The sequence below is a fragment of the Atractosteus spatula genome, chromosome 23 (assembly GCF_055471065.1).
Source record: "Atractosteus spatula isolate fAtrSpa1 chromosome 23, fAtrSpa1.hap1, whole genome shotgun sequence".
In the NCBI taxonomy this organism is placed as follows: domain Eukaryota; kingdom Metazoa; phylum Chordata; class Actinopteri; order Semionotiformes; family Lepisosteidae; genus Atractosteus; species Atractosteus spatula.
The window spans coordinates 1,874,132-1,889,064 of record NC_142728.1 but is presented as its reverse complement, the minus strand read 5'-3'; the positions used below and the strand labels follow the sequence as shown (position 1 = coordinate 1,889,064).

Sequence of the window (14,933 nt, the reverse complement as noted above, 5' to 3'; positions counted from 1 at the left end):
GTGCGTAGCACTTCGTTTCTTAATATGATTAAACATGGAATAAACACTTTTTTGGCACAGAGCCTGGGATCAGATTTTATTTTTTCATAGCGGTTACATGAGTGAGATAAGGACTTGTGCAGCTGATGATCATGGGTTCATATTTGTGCTATAAATAGCTATTGTTTGCTGACAAGCTGTGGAATTTTAATTGCAGCATTCGTATTTGGGAGCACCGTTATTATTTAATAATTCCTGGCACGTATTGTATACAGAACTTTTCATCCCAAATGATCAAGTGCTTCACATATAGAAGGAGGCCCACTGTATCCATCATTGGAGTGGGGCACCCACCTGGATAACAGCCCTGTAAGACAGAAGATCAGGCAGAGAAGTAAGACGTTACTTCACAGTGGAATTAAAGGAAAAAATTAGGGAGACCATGTTGTGCAATCTCAGAGCTGTGTTTGGCTAGGACATCAGGACTAACACGCCTACTATTATGAACAGTGCCAAAGTATCTTTACATATCCAGTGGTCAGCACTTGAGTTTAATACCGTTGACCTCAGGCTCCATACTAGGGCATACTGTAGGTTTGAGTATTCACGTCCAGAGGGAAGAGTGCAACTTACCATTTCCAACAACACCACTTACTGTATATGGTAACATGGTGACTTTCCTTAAAGGTCTTCCACCCCTGTACTGTCCTGCACGTTTCTCATTTAACAGCAATTGAAGAACTAAGGAAAAAGTTGACTCATTGTAATTCAGTTGGAATTCAGCAATGATTTGTAATTCAAATAATCAGTTTAATTGAGTAATCAAGATAAGACTCTGTAGCTCTTGCTTGTACCTGGTTTAGACTATCCAGCATGAATAAGAACAGTCTGACAGTAAAGCTGTGTTGGAGTTGGGTGGGGACTGTATGAAAACTGGAATGTTTTGACACTTTTCTGCTTGATGAAATATACGTTGACATGGAGACATGGATCTGCCCAGTTTTATTCTTTGGAAACAAATCAGATAGTTTTTGTAATTGTATGTAAAACGTGATAGATAAGGCTATTTTTAAATAAGCTTAGTTTGACAGATTTGGAGGGAGAATTTAGACCAAATGAAAACAGAACACAGCTTATCTGCTTAAATTCAAAGGTAAATATTTCTCAGACTCACCAATGAATTAAATCCACTCCTAATCTCTTTTAATCATATTTTCTAGCAAATCAGTTTCACAGGAAAGTGAAAAGCAGTGCAGATGTGTTCTGGGAAATGATAGATGGATGAGTTGATATACTAGCTAAACTTGTGTGACAAAATACCTAGGTTGTTTGCATCTATGATTGCTAACAAGGGACATTTTGATAAGAAGGTATGAGGGTTTCATGCTGGTTTGCTAGGATTATGATTTTTCAGGTTTATTTTTGACAGTGCACATGCAGTATGTGTCAAAATCATGCAAAAATAAATATTGGTAACACTAATCAAAAGTGGTGTCTTTCACAGATTTAATAACTGTAATAAGTCTTGTTTTCTAAATTGTAAATACCCATGATACCTTTCCTGCATTTATTGGTCATGCGTTCTTTCTTGCAAGAGTCGAGATATTTAGCGATTTAAGGTTTTGAGCGTTGATGCTTTTGTCTGCAGTCCACTGATGGAGCTTTCTGTGTAACTGCCATGTTGAATGCAATTATTTGTTTGAAAATATACAGTATATACAGGCTGATCGAAATATTTCTTTCTTCTCTTAGCGCTCCTGCCATTGCTAAAATAGCAATCTTGTAATATTGCAGCGATGCATTATTGTGAAAAATGCTCTTCATCACACTTGCTCTTGCAAGCCGAGGTCTGTTTCCAGCTTGGCTCCCTGCCTGACTGGGTGTGAAAGCCTCTGTCTTATTGTCACAAGGTTGTTGCATCAAGGGGTTCTATAACACGCCTTCAGGCTATAAGTGTGCAAGCTCCGCAGTTGGTGAAAATCAGCTTTTACCACTTGTCTGAGGGACTTAAGAGTGGCGCTCTGTGAAAGATGGAGCATCCACAATTATTTAAAATTCTCTGAAGCGGTGCACAATGCTTTATCAGTGACAATTTATATGGTTGTGTCATTCCATATTAAATCAGTCAAAAAACTGAATTATTTTAATATTTCCCCACTTCGTTTTCACAAAACAGTCTATAAACATTTTCCCATGGGAGAAATTGTTAGATCGATTTCTGTTCCTGAATGACCAGTCATACAGATGACCCGATGTGCTCCAAATTGACCCTCTGATGCGTGACACGTCATCTTTGTAAATACAAGCTCACAAGCATTCCTACGTCACTTCAGTTGTCTTGCATTCTGTCACTTCATGCTCCGGAGGTAAAGTGAAGCACAGAAAAGGATCTCATTTTCTACGGGCTATCACATGCTTCCTTTATATCATCCTAACGCAAGTGAACCAGTTAGCATTGCATAATTAACAATTAGGAGTGAAATTCCAGTTATATTTCTAATGTGTTTTACTGTAGACATAAAATGATGAACTCTGTCATTAGGAGGTATCTCTGATTTAATTAAGAAAAACGTGATTGCTTAGTCAGGGCAATTACCCTTGTTTTATAATATTTTAACAGTACAATCCGAAATCTGAGAACCTAACCATGAAGTGTATTTGCTATGGCAATTATTATCTGCAGTGTAGTGTAGCTCTTGCAAGACGAACGAGGAGCTGGAATTTGCTCTTTTATTTCCAACATCAAGCCTCTGCCTTGTGATTGGACACAGCAGGAAAGAATAGGTTCCTTCCCAGAATTTGGCTGCCGAGGCAGCATGTTCCAGGCAACTTCCTGTCCCCTCCTCATATCCTCCAACTGTGTCCTAAGTGTCAGGCCACCTCTAAAAACCGTACATTCTGCATCACCCGTCTCTCAACAGCGACAGGCAGAAATCGTTCTAACAGGAGTCCAAGCTCCTCTGCTCCTTCATTTTAATAAATTAAGTCTGCTGGAGCCCAGGTACAGTCCCATAATCTTATCTTTAAAAATAGGGGCGGTGCGGTGCCTCTGTGGCTGGGAGGTTGCCCGTTCGTATCCCGCGGCCGGCAGAGGAATCCTACTCCGTTGGGCCCCTGAGCAAGGCCCTTAACCCCAGCTGCTCCAGGGGTGCCATATCAATGTCTGACCCTGCGGTCTGACCCCCAGCTTCTCTCCCTGTCTGTGTGTCTCATGGAGAGCAAGCTGGGGTATGGGAAAAGACAAATTCCTAATACAAGAAATTGTATTTGGCCAATAAAGTGGTCTTATCTTATCTCTTGCCTGGAGGGCAGGCACTTCCACACGTCTCTATAGGTTTTCAGTCCAACTGGGCTCATGACGCCCTGAACAGACACACTTTTGGTTTAATTGGACCATTTTAACCACTTTTTCCAGCTCTTCAAGGGTTGAAGTTTCAAAGAGACCTAGCAAACCCGCAGAGACACCTACCCTCCAGGACCAGGATTGAGGAACTTTGTGCTGTGGTGTTTCTGGTCATTTTTTTAAGCAATATCTCAATTGCATATGTGAATCTGAATTTTAATAATAACTTCTACAAAAAAGTTCTTCTTACAAGTATAGAAAAATTCCAATTTTCCTGGTGTGTTTTTATTTCTCCTTCAAGGAAGAACCAATAACATTCGATGAGGATGCTTTTGTGTCTCACCGTTCGAGTGCCATGCGGCAGTTTCTTCAGAACGCCATTCAGCTCCAGCTGTTCAAACAGGTGAACGTCCACACAACGCTAACTTTTCATTAAATCTGCTGCGTTCTCTGCGGAAATCTGCGTAACATTTCATTAACTCTGCAAGATCTAAATTAAAGATCCGAGAAGAAATTAGTTGGGGGGTTTTGCGTAGTTGACGAGAAAGATTCAGGTATCACATAATCGCACATGCTGTGTTTGATCGCTGCGTACGTTTGTCTAGAAATCTGGATCAAGTCTCAACAGAAAAGATGCTAAGCATACAGACTCTCCAGAGCTAAAACCCTGAGAGTGGTGCTAATGTCAAAACACTGATGAATCCTTTGGTATGCACCTTGAGTGAAAATTCACAGTACAGTAACAGGTTCTTAGTTACTTATCTCTATATTGAGAACACCTCTGGTAAGACTCTACAGGCTCTATTTGTGAGAGGAAATTAAGGCATTTCTGCAAATTGTGTTATGCAGCTACTAAAGAATGTAAGGAACTTAGGAGAGGATAGGAGCCTGTTTGTCTCATCTAGCTCATGTGCCTTTGTGTAAAAAACAGAAGCAAACGATTCTGTATCAGAGAGCGGTACAGTCAAAGAACCTGGTTTCTAGGTTGCATTAAACATTTTTGGCTAGTGTCTTTAAACACCTGATTCCTGTACGTGCCAGAAGTATCCTGGAAATCAGACCTGTAGCTTGTTTCAGATTCCCACACCATGTGGGAAAAACGTGACTCCTCTGGCTTTGGTGTTGCCAAGCCCTTTCAGGATGTTAAATACCTCAGACACATTCCCCTCATACTCTTTTCTGTTCAAGTTTAAAAAAAAAATATTCAGTTATTTTTGTCTGTCATTTAACTTAGGACATTCTTTTCATCCCAGGAATGTATCTAGTCTCATTTCTCTCACATTTCCCCAGTTTATCTATATTTAATTGTTATCGGGTTAACCAAAATTGAGCACAATATTCTAAATGAGGTACCATTTTAACATAAAACAGAGATATTTACTGTCTTTATTTACTGTGTGGATATATTGTTCCTCTGGATTTTTTGCAATCAAGTCCAATCGCGTAAAACAACATAGGTGAAGTCATTATGAACATCATTATTATAAAGAATTTTGATTATTCTTTAATGCTCATTTTGTCTGAATTCCCTGCTTAGTTATTGCCGGCGATGTGCTGGTTGTACTAATTACATTCTTACATTTGTTTTTCCTCCAAGTTTATTGATGGACGGCTAGAGCTGCTTAATTCTGGAAAGGGATTCAGTGACATCTTTGAAGAGGAGATTAATATGGGAGAATATGCTGGTAGGAAGAGTTTTTATTCTTCTCCATCGGAAGATATGTTCAACTTGGAATTGTGAATGTGAATTACAATGTGAATAATATTGCAATTAGCGAACAGCAGTACAAATATTAAGTTGTAGTTATGAAGAACAATATTGCAAACTGCATTTTTTAAGATTATTTGAATTTTATTAATGCATAGAATAAAACCTTTTCAAAAGAAACATGTAGGTATGGGTTTTGCAATATTTAAAAAAATATAGTCTTAGTGTACATCCACATCCTAAGGACAAAGGTTACTATATGGTTTGCTTGATTCTTCTGCTTTCTAAACTGTAATATAACTTGCATCTGGACAGAAACTGTAGAATTGTCCTATTATAACACTGATATCTGTAATATGAACTACAGTGATATATTCACTGTTCACTGAAAATAATTTTTCAGTGTTTTATTACGGATTTTCTACTTATTTTTCTGTAATTGCAAGTTTATGAAACCATGTTGCTTCTGCTGCATACTGTAATAGAAATAGCCAGAATGTGAAATTGAAAGAATTAATTAGACTGAGTCCCTTACTTACATCATCTTAGGTTATATATATTTTTCAGACCTTTATTGTGGCACACGGGTCACACTTATATCATTATTATGTACCATTAATTATTTATGTGCCCTTTATTTGCATAGTCATTTTGCTGACTTTAGTTTATTGCAAATTGATGGTATGGTCCCTATCAAGTTAAAAATTTGACACTTTGCAGAGTTGTATTTCTAATCTAAAAAGAGAATTTGAAATCTGAATTTGAAAACAGTAGCTATCTAATTAGTTTGTAAAATACTCTCTCATTATAAGTGATTGAAACTGAATACAACGTGTGGCTTGAAAATAAAGGGTTAGACAGGAGGTCTCGTCGTGCAGTTAACAAGTTTTTAATGGAGGCCTTTCCATTTTATGTGATGTCAGATTAAATCTTGTTAAAAATGAAATAAAAATATGAAGTTAAACAGCCACCCACCTTTTCAGAAGACTGTGTAGCAGTTATTCTGTTTTTGAGGAAAGAAGATAAGAGCAATTAAACTAAACAGTGCTCGAGATTCTTTACAAAGGGAAACCATTCTTATCTAAATTAATCCATAACATCTTTCCCTCCTTTTTAACCCACAGGCAGTGATAAAACATACCACCAATGGCTTTCAACAGTAAAGGTCAGTGAGATATCTTTTATAAACCTGCGATTACAGCCCCCCCCCCACACACACATTTCTGATTGTCACTCCCTGTTTACAGTTAAATTGACTGTTTATTTCAAATTCATAATTAAGGAATTGTATGTCTTAATTAAATAGGTATATCAGTATAGTGACATATACCTGTGTATTCAGTGGATGTCATCATGTGTTGGCTGTATCGAAGAAGTGACAATATTTATTGAAATCCAAAGTCTGGAGTCTATTATTATTATTATTATTATTATTATTATTGTTGTTGTTGTTGTTGTTGTTGTTGTAGTTGTTGTTGTTGTTGTTGTTGTTGATGTTGTTGTTGTTGTTGTTGTTGTTAAAAAAACTGAACAGGTTAACATTATTTCCAGAAATGAGTCACATGTGTATTGTGGAAATAATAGATAACCAAGACTGTCTTGAGTGCTGGTAAATTTAAAGTCATTATTATTAGTTTAAGGTTTTTATTTTAATTTCTAGATGTTTGCCATGTGATTATGTCAACAGCAACTTCTCATTAGCAGCAAAAACCCATAGTGTATCAGTATGTACAATAAAATTGAAGCAAATACATAATGAGCATTTTCTGAAATATTGAATCACGCAGACCTCTTTTATCGCATAAGAGATCTGACAATATGGCTGCACCTAGATAATGTTACTCCTCTGCTGCTTAAGCATGTTGATAATTCAAGTTGACACTTGGTAGTGGAGTTTTCTGAAAATGCTATTCTTTATAATATTTTCTGCTTTAATAATAATTAAGTTAGGCTTAGATAACCACAGTACAGAGAAAAAAAGCATTCTGTTGAAATCCTTTTTACTTTTTGAGTGGTATGCCAATAACACATCGTTTTGGCTACGTCAGTGATGAATGAGTGCCTGCTCAGTGGAAAACGGTGAGGCTTTTCATGGTTTAAGACACTGAGCTACAAAACTGTGCTTGCTAAATGAACGTGAATGCAGTTAAAAGAATGGTCTGTCTGCTCTTTACAGAAAGGCAGTGGAGCCATAATAAACACAGTGAAAACTAAGGCAAACCCAGCAATGAAAACCGTTTACAAGTTCGTAAGTATGCTTCTTGTTTTTTCTACACATATTAAAACGTTTAACGATATACTGTACTGTACATCCATTCATTTCCTATTCCGCTTCTCCAGTATAGGGTCGCGCAGTGGATGCAGGGCAGGACACAACCTGGATGGGACGCCAGTCCATCGCAGGGCAGACAGACTCAGACACACACACATACTCACACCATGGTCAGTTTTCTCAGTTGGCTAGGACGACAGGAGGAAACTGGAGCACCTCAAGGAAACCCATGTGAACACAAGGGGAACATATAAACTCCACACAGACAGCACCCTAGAATTTGGCCCCAGGTTTCCAGGACACTGCTCTGCCATATCTCCCACACATTTAACAATATGTGCAAAGAAAATATTTTGCTTCTCCTTGAAGAAAACTGATTGGTAGGCAATGGCACAACATAAGTGCTTTAATTCTTTACAGAATATAATAAATTTACGTTACAAGTTAATCGAGTTACATTCTAAACATGTTTCTTATTCATCGTGGTCAACAGCCACCCGAATGTGGAATAAAACCTTGGTCAGGGTTTCACTGCGTATGCTTCAGTCTTTTCAGGGGTTTTTACAATGGTACCACAGTCGCTCTGGGGATACGTCTGTTCTGGCCAAGTTTTTCTTATTAGAAATACTGTCAATCACCCATTAGCAAAGGCTTCACTCTCCTTTTCTGGTAGTTGTAAGAATACGAGATGCTTATACCTATGAAAAGGTCATTCAGATCTATATTTCTTTCCTGCCTGCTAAGAATTAATTAATCCAATTATGGCATCAAGGCATTCCCTGCTGAATAGCCTCCACAGCTAAAACAGTGAAGAAGTGTCTTTATGAGGTTTGCTGCTAACTGGTAGGTTCTTCTCTTGATGAGAGTAATAATGAATTAAAATAGTTTTTCTTAGCCAAGTACAGCTTTTAAAATTTTAAATGTACTCTCTCAGTATAGAGAAAAAAAATGAGAACTTCTACTTGGGACCAAAATGTTTTAAAACTTCTCTTGCTGGTTTAAATTTAACAAAACCTCATATCAGTTGTTCTTTTTGTTACCTGTAGGACAGTATACCTCTGGTATGAATGTCTCCAACAGGGCATTTTTCAGCCAACATATGCAATAATTCAGAGTTCTATTTTGTTATCCTTATGTTGGGGAAAGTGAAAGGTTCTAGGCTGCTGAAATGCATGGTAAAGTTTTATTCCATGCTCTAAAAGATGAATAGAGTTTGAGCAGTACACTGTTAAAGTTAATAATCATAATATGCAAGCAAGCCGCTTCGTATGAGCAGTTCACTTAGACATCCTCCAGGAAGTTAAAAATTCAAACAACTTTTAAATTACAAACGTTTGTATCCGAATACAATCCAATCTATCCTTTGTTGTGAACATGTTGAATGATGCTGATTCACTGGGAGTTTTAAAAAGCTCTTGTCAGGGTTTATTGATAATCGAGCTGCTTGATGACCAAAACAAGCTGACCCTCCTCCTCTCTTAAGTATTTCTTTGCAGTCCCTATTTTCAGGATGCATACAGACTACTGTACATCACATTTACTGTAGTCATAAATAACATTGATCTTTCATGTAGGAAAGTCCAGAATGGAGCAGTCTAATGTTAAGATAAATTTGACAAATAATGTTCTTGATGAAATGTCATTTCTAGAATTGGAAATGATTACCCAGGAAATCCTGCATAGTGCCTTATGACTAAAATATACAGATACCAGGAGGAAGATTCATTGTTCAAAATATATAAACCATATGTAAATATACACAATGCCTTATAACAGTTATAATTATGTTACAGTATATTATTGCATAAATTGTATTTTACTACTGCACTTGCAACTCACATTTATTGTACATAAAATTGGAATAAAAGTGTATTGTACCAGTTTAATTTGGTCTACTCTTGTACTTGTGAAAAATGGCTACAATTTTAAATCTTGCACATTTTTTTGAATTCGTATTCTGGATTGATTATGTATGGTATTTTTAAGCAATTTTCTGTAGTACCGTTAGCATTCAGTATGCTGAACATAAATTGCAGATCATATGTTAGACAGTCAAAAAAGACCGCTTATGAAACACATTTCAGAAAACTCAATTCTGTAAAACAAAAACTCCAGGAGCAGAGATGGAGAATTCTATTCTATTCTGTTCTATTCTATTCTTGGGCATGTTCATTAAATTCTGCAATTTACTTTTCTGATGAGGTCATTATACTGCCCTTACGATGGCAAAACAGGAGCATAAGGAATGTTTCTGGTCGTTATGTGGTTGACAGTTTTCACTGGATGTACTCAATATAGTAAAAAGCGCTGGTGTTGCGGCGTTGCTGGACTCTTTCGTTTAGATGGGCGAGAAAATTAAGCTGATTTCTGCTTGCAGGCAAAGGACCATGCGAGAATGGGAATAAAGGAAGTGAAAAATCGATTGAAGCAAAAGGTACTTTTCCCTCCTCCTTTGTTCTTTCTTACAAACAGGGATGCATTAAATGCGAGGATCTCAAATGCATTATATAATGTTCAATAGCAGATCAAAACCTTTCTTACCAACACACTCAAAACGTGTTATGTGCTAGCCTTGACTTTCTTCTCTCTCAAGTATATTACCACACAGGGGGCCATTTGCTGTATTGTTCATTTTCCCTTTGTGTATTTTTGTCTTCATATTTTAACCCATCTGCACATTTCCTGAGAGTTCTCCTGTTATTCTAAAGGTGCAAGTGGACAAAGCCTCCATATTTCCATTTGGTGCCACTTCCCATGATGCCCTGCGCTCCAGAATAAAACACACTGAAAAGAGTTTTTTTTTAAGGATCTCCATTCCTCATGCAATTAACATCATTTCGTGATGCCATGCCTTGTCATTTAATTACAAAACCCCCTTTTAAACTTGGTTCACATCCATCCAGTTTGCTAAATTGCACTTTTGACATAACCATTTGTACCTTGAATTTAGAAGTAACAGTGTGGGATAAGCTACCAAATATTATTCATTTACAGGTGAATATCTCTGTACAAAAAGAACAAAAGCACATAAAGACCCCGGTTTTCTTTTGAGCAATATGGACTTTCTCTGTACTCTATAAACTTTGGATGCTGTTTGGTTTTACTTCAAATATACTCGCAGTTAGCTTTCAGTTATTATGCTAATGACCTGAACTGAAAAGCTGACATGTGTCTATGTGTGATTCCAATATCTAATATTAGCGATTTCTAAATTATACCACCTTGAACTTGGAGGGTTTTTGTTTAGTGTTTCTGAAACGTACACTTCATTTCTGAAGGGATGGGAGTGTAGAAGATGAAATACTGTTTTTATATTTTTCTTTTTCCTTCTGTTAAATGTTTGGAGGCAGTGGAAGAAGAATCTTCAATACTGGAATACTGCTCAATGCATGTGAGATTTTCAGAAAGCTCAGAGAGCTCCATTTTGCACAGGTTTCCTTTTAATGCATTTATATGGAATGTGTAAGGTAAAAGGTTCCGACCAGACATTTGCTGACATAGATCCAGCTAAATAAAAAACATAGGTTTTAGATTTTATTCAATGCTACGGGTGGTTTACAGTGAACGGGAGAGCTGAGTACCCCCAGCACATGCAGAAAATGAAACAAAGATACTTTGGCATGGTTTAAAAATGGATCTTTCTTACACATGATGCGCCACACATGCAAAGCACTCTTGATCCTGTCTGCTACTTACTTTGAGCATGCCCATTTCTGCTCACTCCATTAACTGTAGTCTCTGATACCCGTCTCTTTTTCATCCCTTGTCATGGTCTATATTGTTCCATCACTGTTTGACACAGCATTCCTAATCTGCTTGCTTGCTTGCTTCCTTTTGTGTCCTAGATGGGAGAACAACGTAAACCCACCAATGAGAAATTAACACGCATATAATGAAATACTCAAGTTAGCAGCCTATGTAATAGTCACAATTTAAAAAAAAAGAGAAGTTGTGTAATCGGTATGTGAGATACAAACATAAGATAGATGTGTGATTAAGAAGTCAATAAATAAAATATCAATAAGGAAAATATACAATCGGTTCTGCAAATGAAGCAGGTTAATCACCATGGACATAAAGAATAATGTAGTTCTATTGCGCTTGGCCCTGGGTAGCCTAAATCAATGACCCGGTGGAAGGAGCTCAGACTCGCTGTGCAAGGGGTGTTCATGACAGTCAGTGATTATACTGTACCTGCCTTCCGCACTGTCAGTTTGCTCTGGCTGCCTGTCAGCCTCTGTCCTGCTCATCTAGGGTGCCACTGTCCTTTGTAGATAGTTTAGACCTGGTTTTGACACCCTACTGAAATAGAAAATGGGAATGTTGATGCCTCCCGATAATTTTCGAAATCATCATTATTCTTGTTATTTGAACGGAATGCCAGGCCCAGGCACTAATGTGGATATACCAGAGTATACAATAGCATTATGGGCACAAATTAATAGCTCTGCACCCCCTGATTAGCACGAATCTTGGGCTATGTGATGGGTAAACAAGTCTAGGAATTCTTGGTTTAATAAAGTGGCCTACATAGAATACAAATAAACCTTATATTTGTGTAAAGGCTTTGAGGGTGTTGTTAAAAACGTTCTGTAATATCACCTCATTTTCTTATTGGCATTATGTACTGTGTAAGGAATTAGCATTTACTGCAGAGTGGGTGCCTCCATAATCCTTTGTTGCAGATTTCTGTGTTTCAATATTGTGTTTTTAATGTTCCTCTTATGTTTTAATCATTTCTTTAGAGATATGCATTCTGAATGGTTGTTATTATCCTTAGGTTTCAGCAGTTGATTTGTATAAAATCTTTATTTCAAAGCAAGTTTAAATAACATTTGCTAGCATAACATACTTCTGCTGACTTGCTGATTCTCTTTTTGTTTTCTTTGTGTTGTCAATACCTTGTGTATTTTTTCCTAACGTCAATCTTCTAAGTCTGCCTTATCCCGTAGTACCTCCTCTTTGCCCCTGACCCTTAATCAAGAACAGTCCTGGCCATGCAAATCACCTTTTCCTGCCATACAGGACATCGCTGAGAATGGCTACTCGGTGGCGGCAGAAGAGTCACAGCAGAGGGGCGTGGCTTCCCCGCTGACAGACAGGAAGGAAGTGAAGCAACGCGATGAGCGCCGGCCAATCACAGTGCACTTTGGGCAGGTAGGCGGTCTTTCATTTCTGTGGAACTTTTTCTGATGGCACATTCTACTTTCTGGGCCTTGTGCTCAGTATTCAGAAATAATAATAGTATAGTACAGTATGAATCCATATAGCCTGAATAAGGTGAGTTTTGGGGGCCACTTAGATACTTTTGCTATTGTGTGATTTATGGGGAAAGCCTATAAATTATTCTTAGCGATTACATTTGCCAGTGGGTTTTGTGGTCAGCATAAAGGCTTTAATCTTTATTTTTTGGAGACAGTCAGTGTATGGTGAATGGTCATTCAGATATTACATTAAACTGAGGCAGTGACTACTTGTAGTCATTAATGATCCAGTGGAAGGATTCTCAAGAGCAGGCCTACCAAACCTGGGTATCCTGGCTAGATTCTAATTCAGGCTTGTGAGACTCCCTAAGTATTCCCCTCAGATGATTTGGTGAAATAATTTCTTACTTGAACTGCTAAATGGGTGCAGCACATCACCCAGGCTATAGTTCAGTCAGGAATGATGTTGGTATTCTTTGCTTGTGATCTTTCTGGATGGAACGTAATGATTTACAATTGCAAGGAATTTTGCTAAGTTGTTTACATAGAACGTGCGCTGATACAGCAGCATGGGAGGGTCTCAGTTCTGCTGACGGGGCTGTTTGACCCCTGTGCATCATCTTCGGGTTCAGCAGAACTGTGCTCCAACCGTCAGTGAAATGTTCTGCCATCTTGTCTGCTTGCTCCCCCTGCCAAGGTGGAGAGGATTGAAATTGGTGAAACAGGTTACATGTGCAGTAAAGCAGGGAAGAGAACGGTGGAATTGTTGCACTGTAAGGAAAGGCATGAACAAGAATGTGCCTTAGTAATCCAAGAGAGAAGATATGAGAATCCCATCACTGTTTTCACTCTTCACTTACTTACGTTGAAGCTTATCATATTATCATCATATTAAGGAACAGAAACTGGTAATTGATAGGAAATGCTATGTCACTTCTTTAGAATCCAGGCTCTTCTTTCCAAAAGGTTTCCTGAGAGGTTAAAACTTTATTTCACTGACTGCCAGTGAATCCCTTGACAAGTGGCAGCATAGCGTCTGCTGTCTGGCTTTAACTGTAAACAGTATGATATACCAAAGAGAGAAAATGACAATTAATTATAGTTGAAGCTAAACTGAAATAATTCTTTTTTTTTGCATTTTGCCTTCTTAAAGATCTCAGTTCTTGCTTCACACCTTTCAATAGGACAAAAGCATAGACTTACATTATATTTGCATTTAAAGGGGGTGGGCTCTGAAACTCTGGTTATCAGTTCCTAAAATTAGGAAGTTGTAGATACAGCATTTGTGTCACCAACCTGAAAAGATTGTTCTTATACACAGATGCAGCTGGTTGTCAAAATCACGGGGACACCTGTAAATCGTATGCACATCTACCTCCACTCCCAGAAAGTATGTTTGGTCATTGAGGGCCAAGACATCCTTAATTAGTCATTTTAATTAGTAATTCTCTTAAGAGAAAAAAATCACTCCTTTTACTCTAAGTAATTATGCCCATTTTTATAACTTTTAAGTCATTCTGTGTTTAAATTAGAGGAGGAACAACTGCCCCCCTCCCAATCCAGTCATTAAGAGCTAAGATTTCAGAATGTTTTATATCCCTCTTCTAAAGTGTAGCATGATTAATCCATGAGCTGAACCTAGACAGCTTTGTCATCTAGCTTGTCAGTTTGTCCAAATTTCACTAAACACGGCCTCTTTCGTTGTATAGTTTAAGACCGCTGAAGGTGGAGAGCACAGTTCCTTTCTAATGATTCTGCTTTTCTTGTCCTGTGTGATTTTTAAAACCGTAAAGATTATTCTGTTAATTTGTCGCAGTCTTGCTGGCAGGTCATTGAACTGGCTGCTGTGAGAGCTCTCCTGTTGTGTGACACCTAGGAAGTGCAGAGGCTTGATTTGTCTTTTGTTTGTTTTTTAATTATTATTCATTAATATTATAACAGTTGTCTAGTGTCTGGGTTTTGTTTTTTAATTCTTTTTTAATATTCGAAAAGTGTGGGGTGTCGGAGAAGGATCTTGGTATGGATTATGAAGCCTTTTTACTATTCTTTTATCATTTGTCAGTTGTTTTATACATCTGCAAGCATTATGCTAGTGTAGTGTGGTGAAGCCTCTTTTTGTTTTTCTCCTTTTTATTTAGGAAACCCATGCATGTGTATTAGGGTCAAGCCCTGCATATCAGTGATGCAGTCAGCTTGCAGATATAACAGCACCAGGAGAAGCCAGCTAACGGCTGTGAGATACCTTAATTGAGACATGCTGTCAAAGTGACAAACACATTTGCATACAGTCTATTTATTTTCACCAGAAAGGTCCGCACTTTGCTGTTGGTTGAACATTCTTAATCAGCTCACTGTAAGTGAGCCAGCGGAGAGCTGTCCTGCAGTCGTTTTATTTCTAGTTTACATGACAGATTAACAAGAAAGGGG

At 37.8% G+C, this 14,933-nt stretch overlaps 1 protein-coding gene across 6 annotated transcripts in view; it reads left to right on the top strand.

The window, feature by feature from the left end:
- dennd1a (DENN domain containing 1A) overlaps positions 1-14,933 on the top strand; it is a 267,700-nt gene that overhangs the window by 193,606 nt on the left and 59,161 nt on the right. For all 6 annotated transcript variants that reach the window (XM_088940720.1, XM_088940718.1, XM_088940719.1 and 3 more), the window contains 6 exons: positions 3,624-3,725; positions 4,920-5,007; positions 6,155-6,195; positions 7,207-7,278; positions 9,680-9,736; positions 12,328-12,459. In XM_088940720.1, coding sequence (XP_088796846.1) covers positions 3,624-3,725; positions 4,920-5,007; positions 6,155-6,195; positions 7,207-7,278; positions 9,680-9,736; positions 12,328-12,459 — 492 coding nt within the window. The remainder of the gene's footprint in view (positions 1-3,623; positions 3,726-4,919; positions 5,008-6,154; positions 6,196-7,206; positions 7,279-9,679; positions 9,737-12,327; positions 12,460-14,933) is intronic.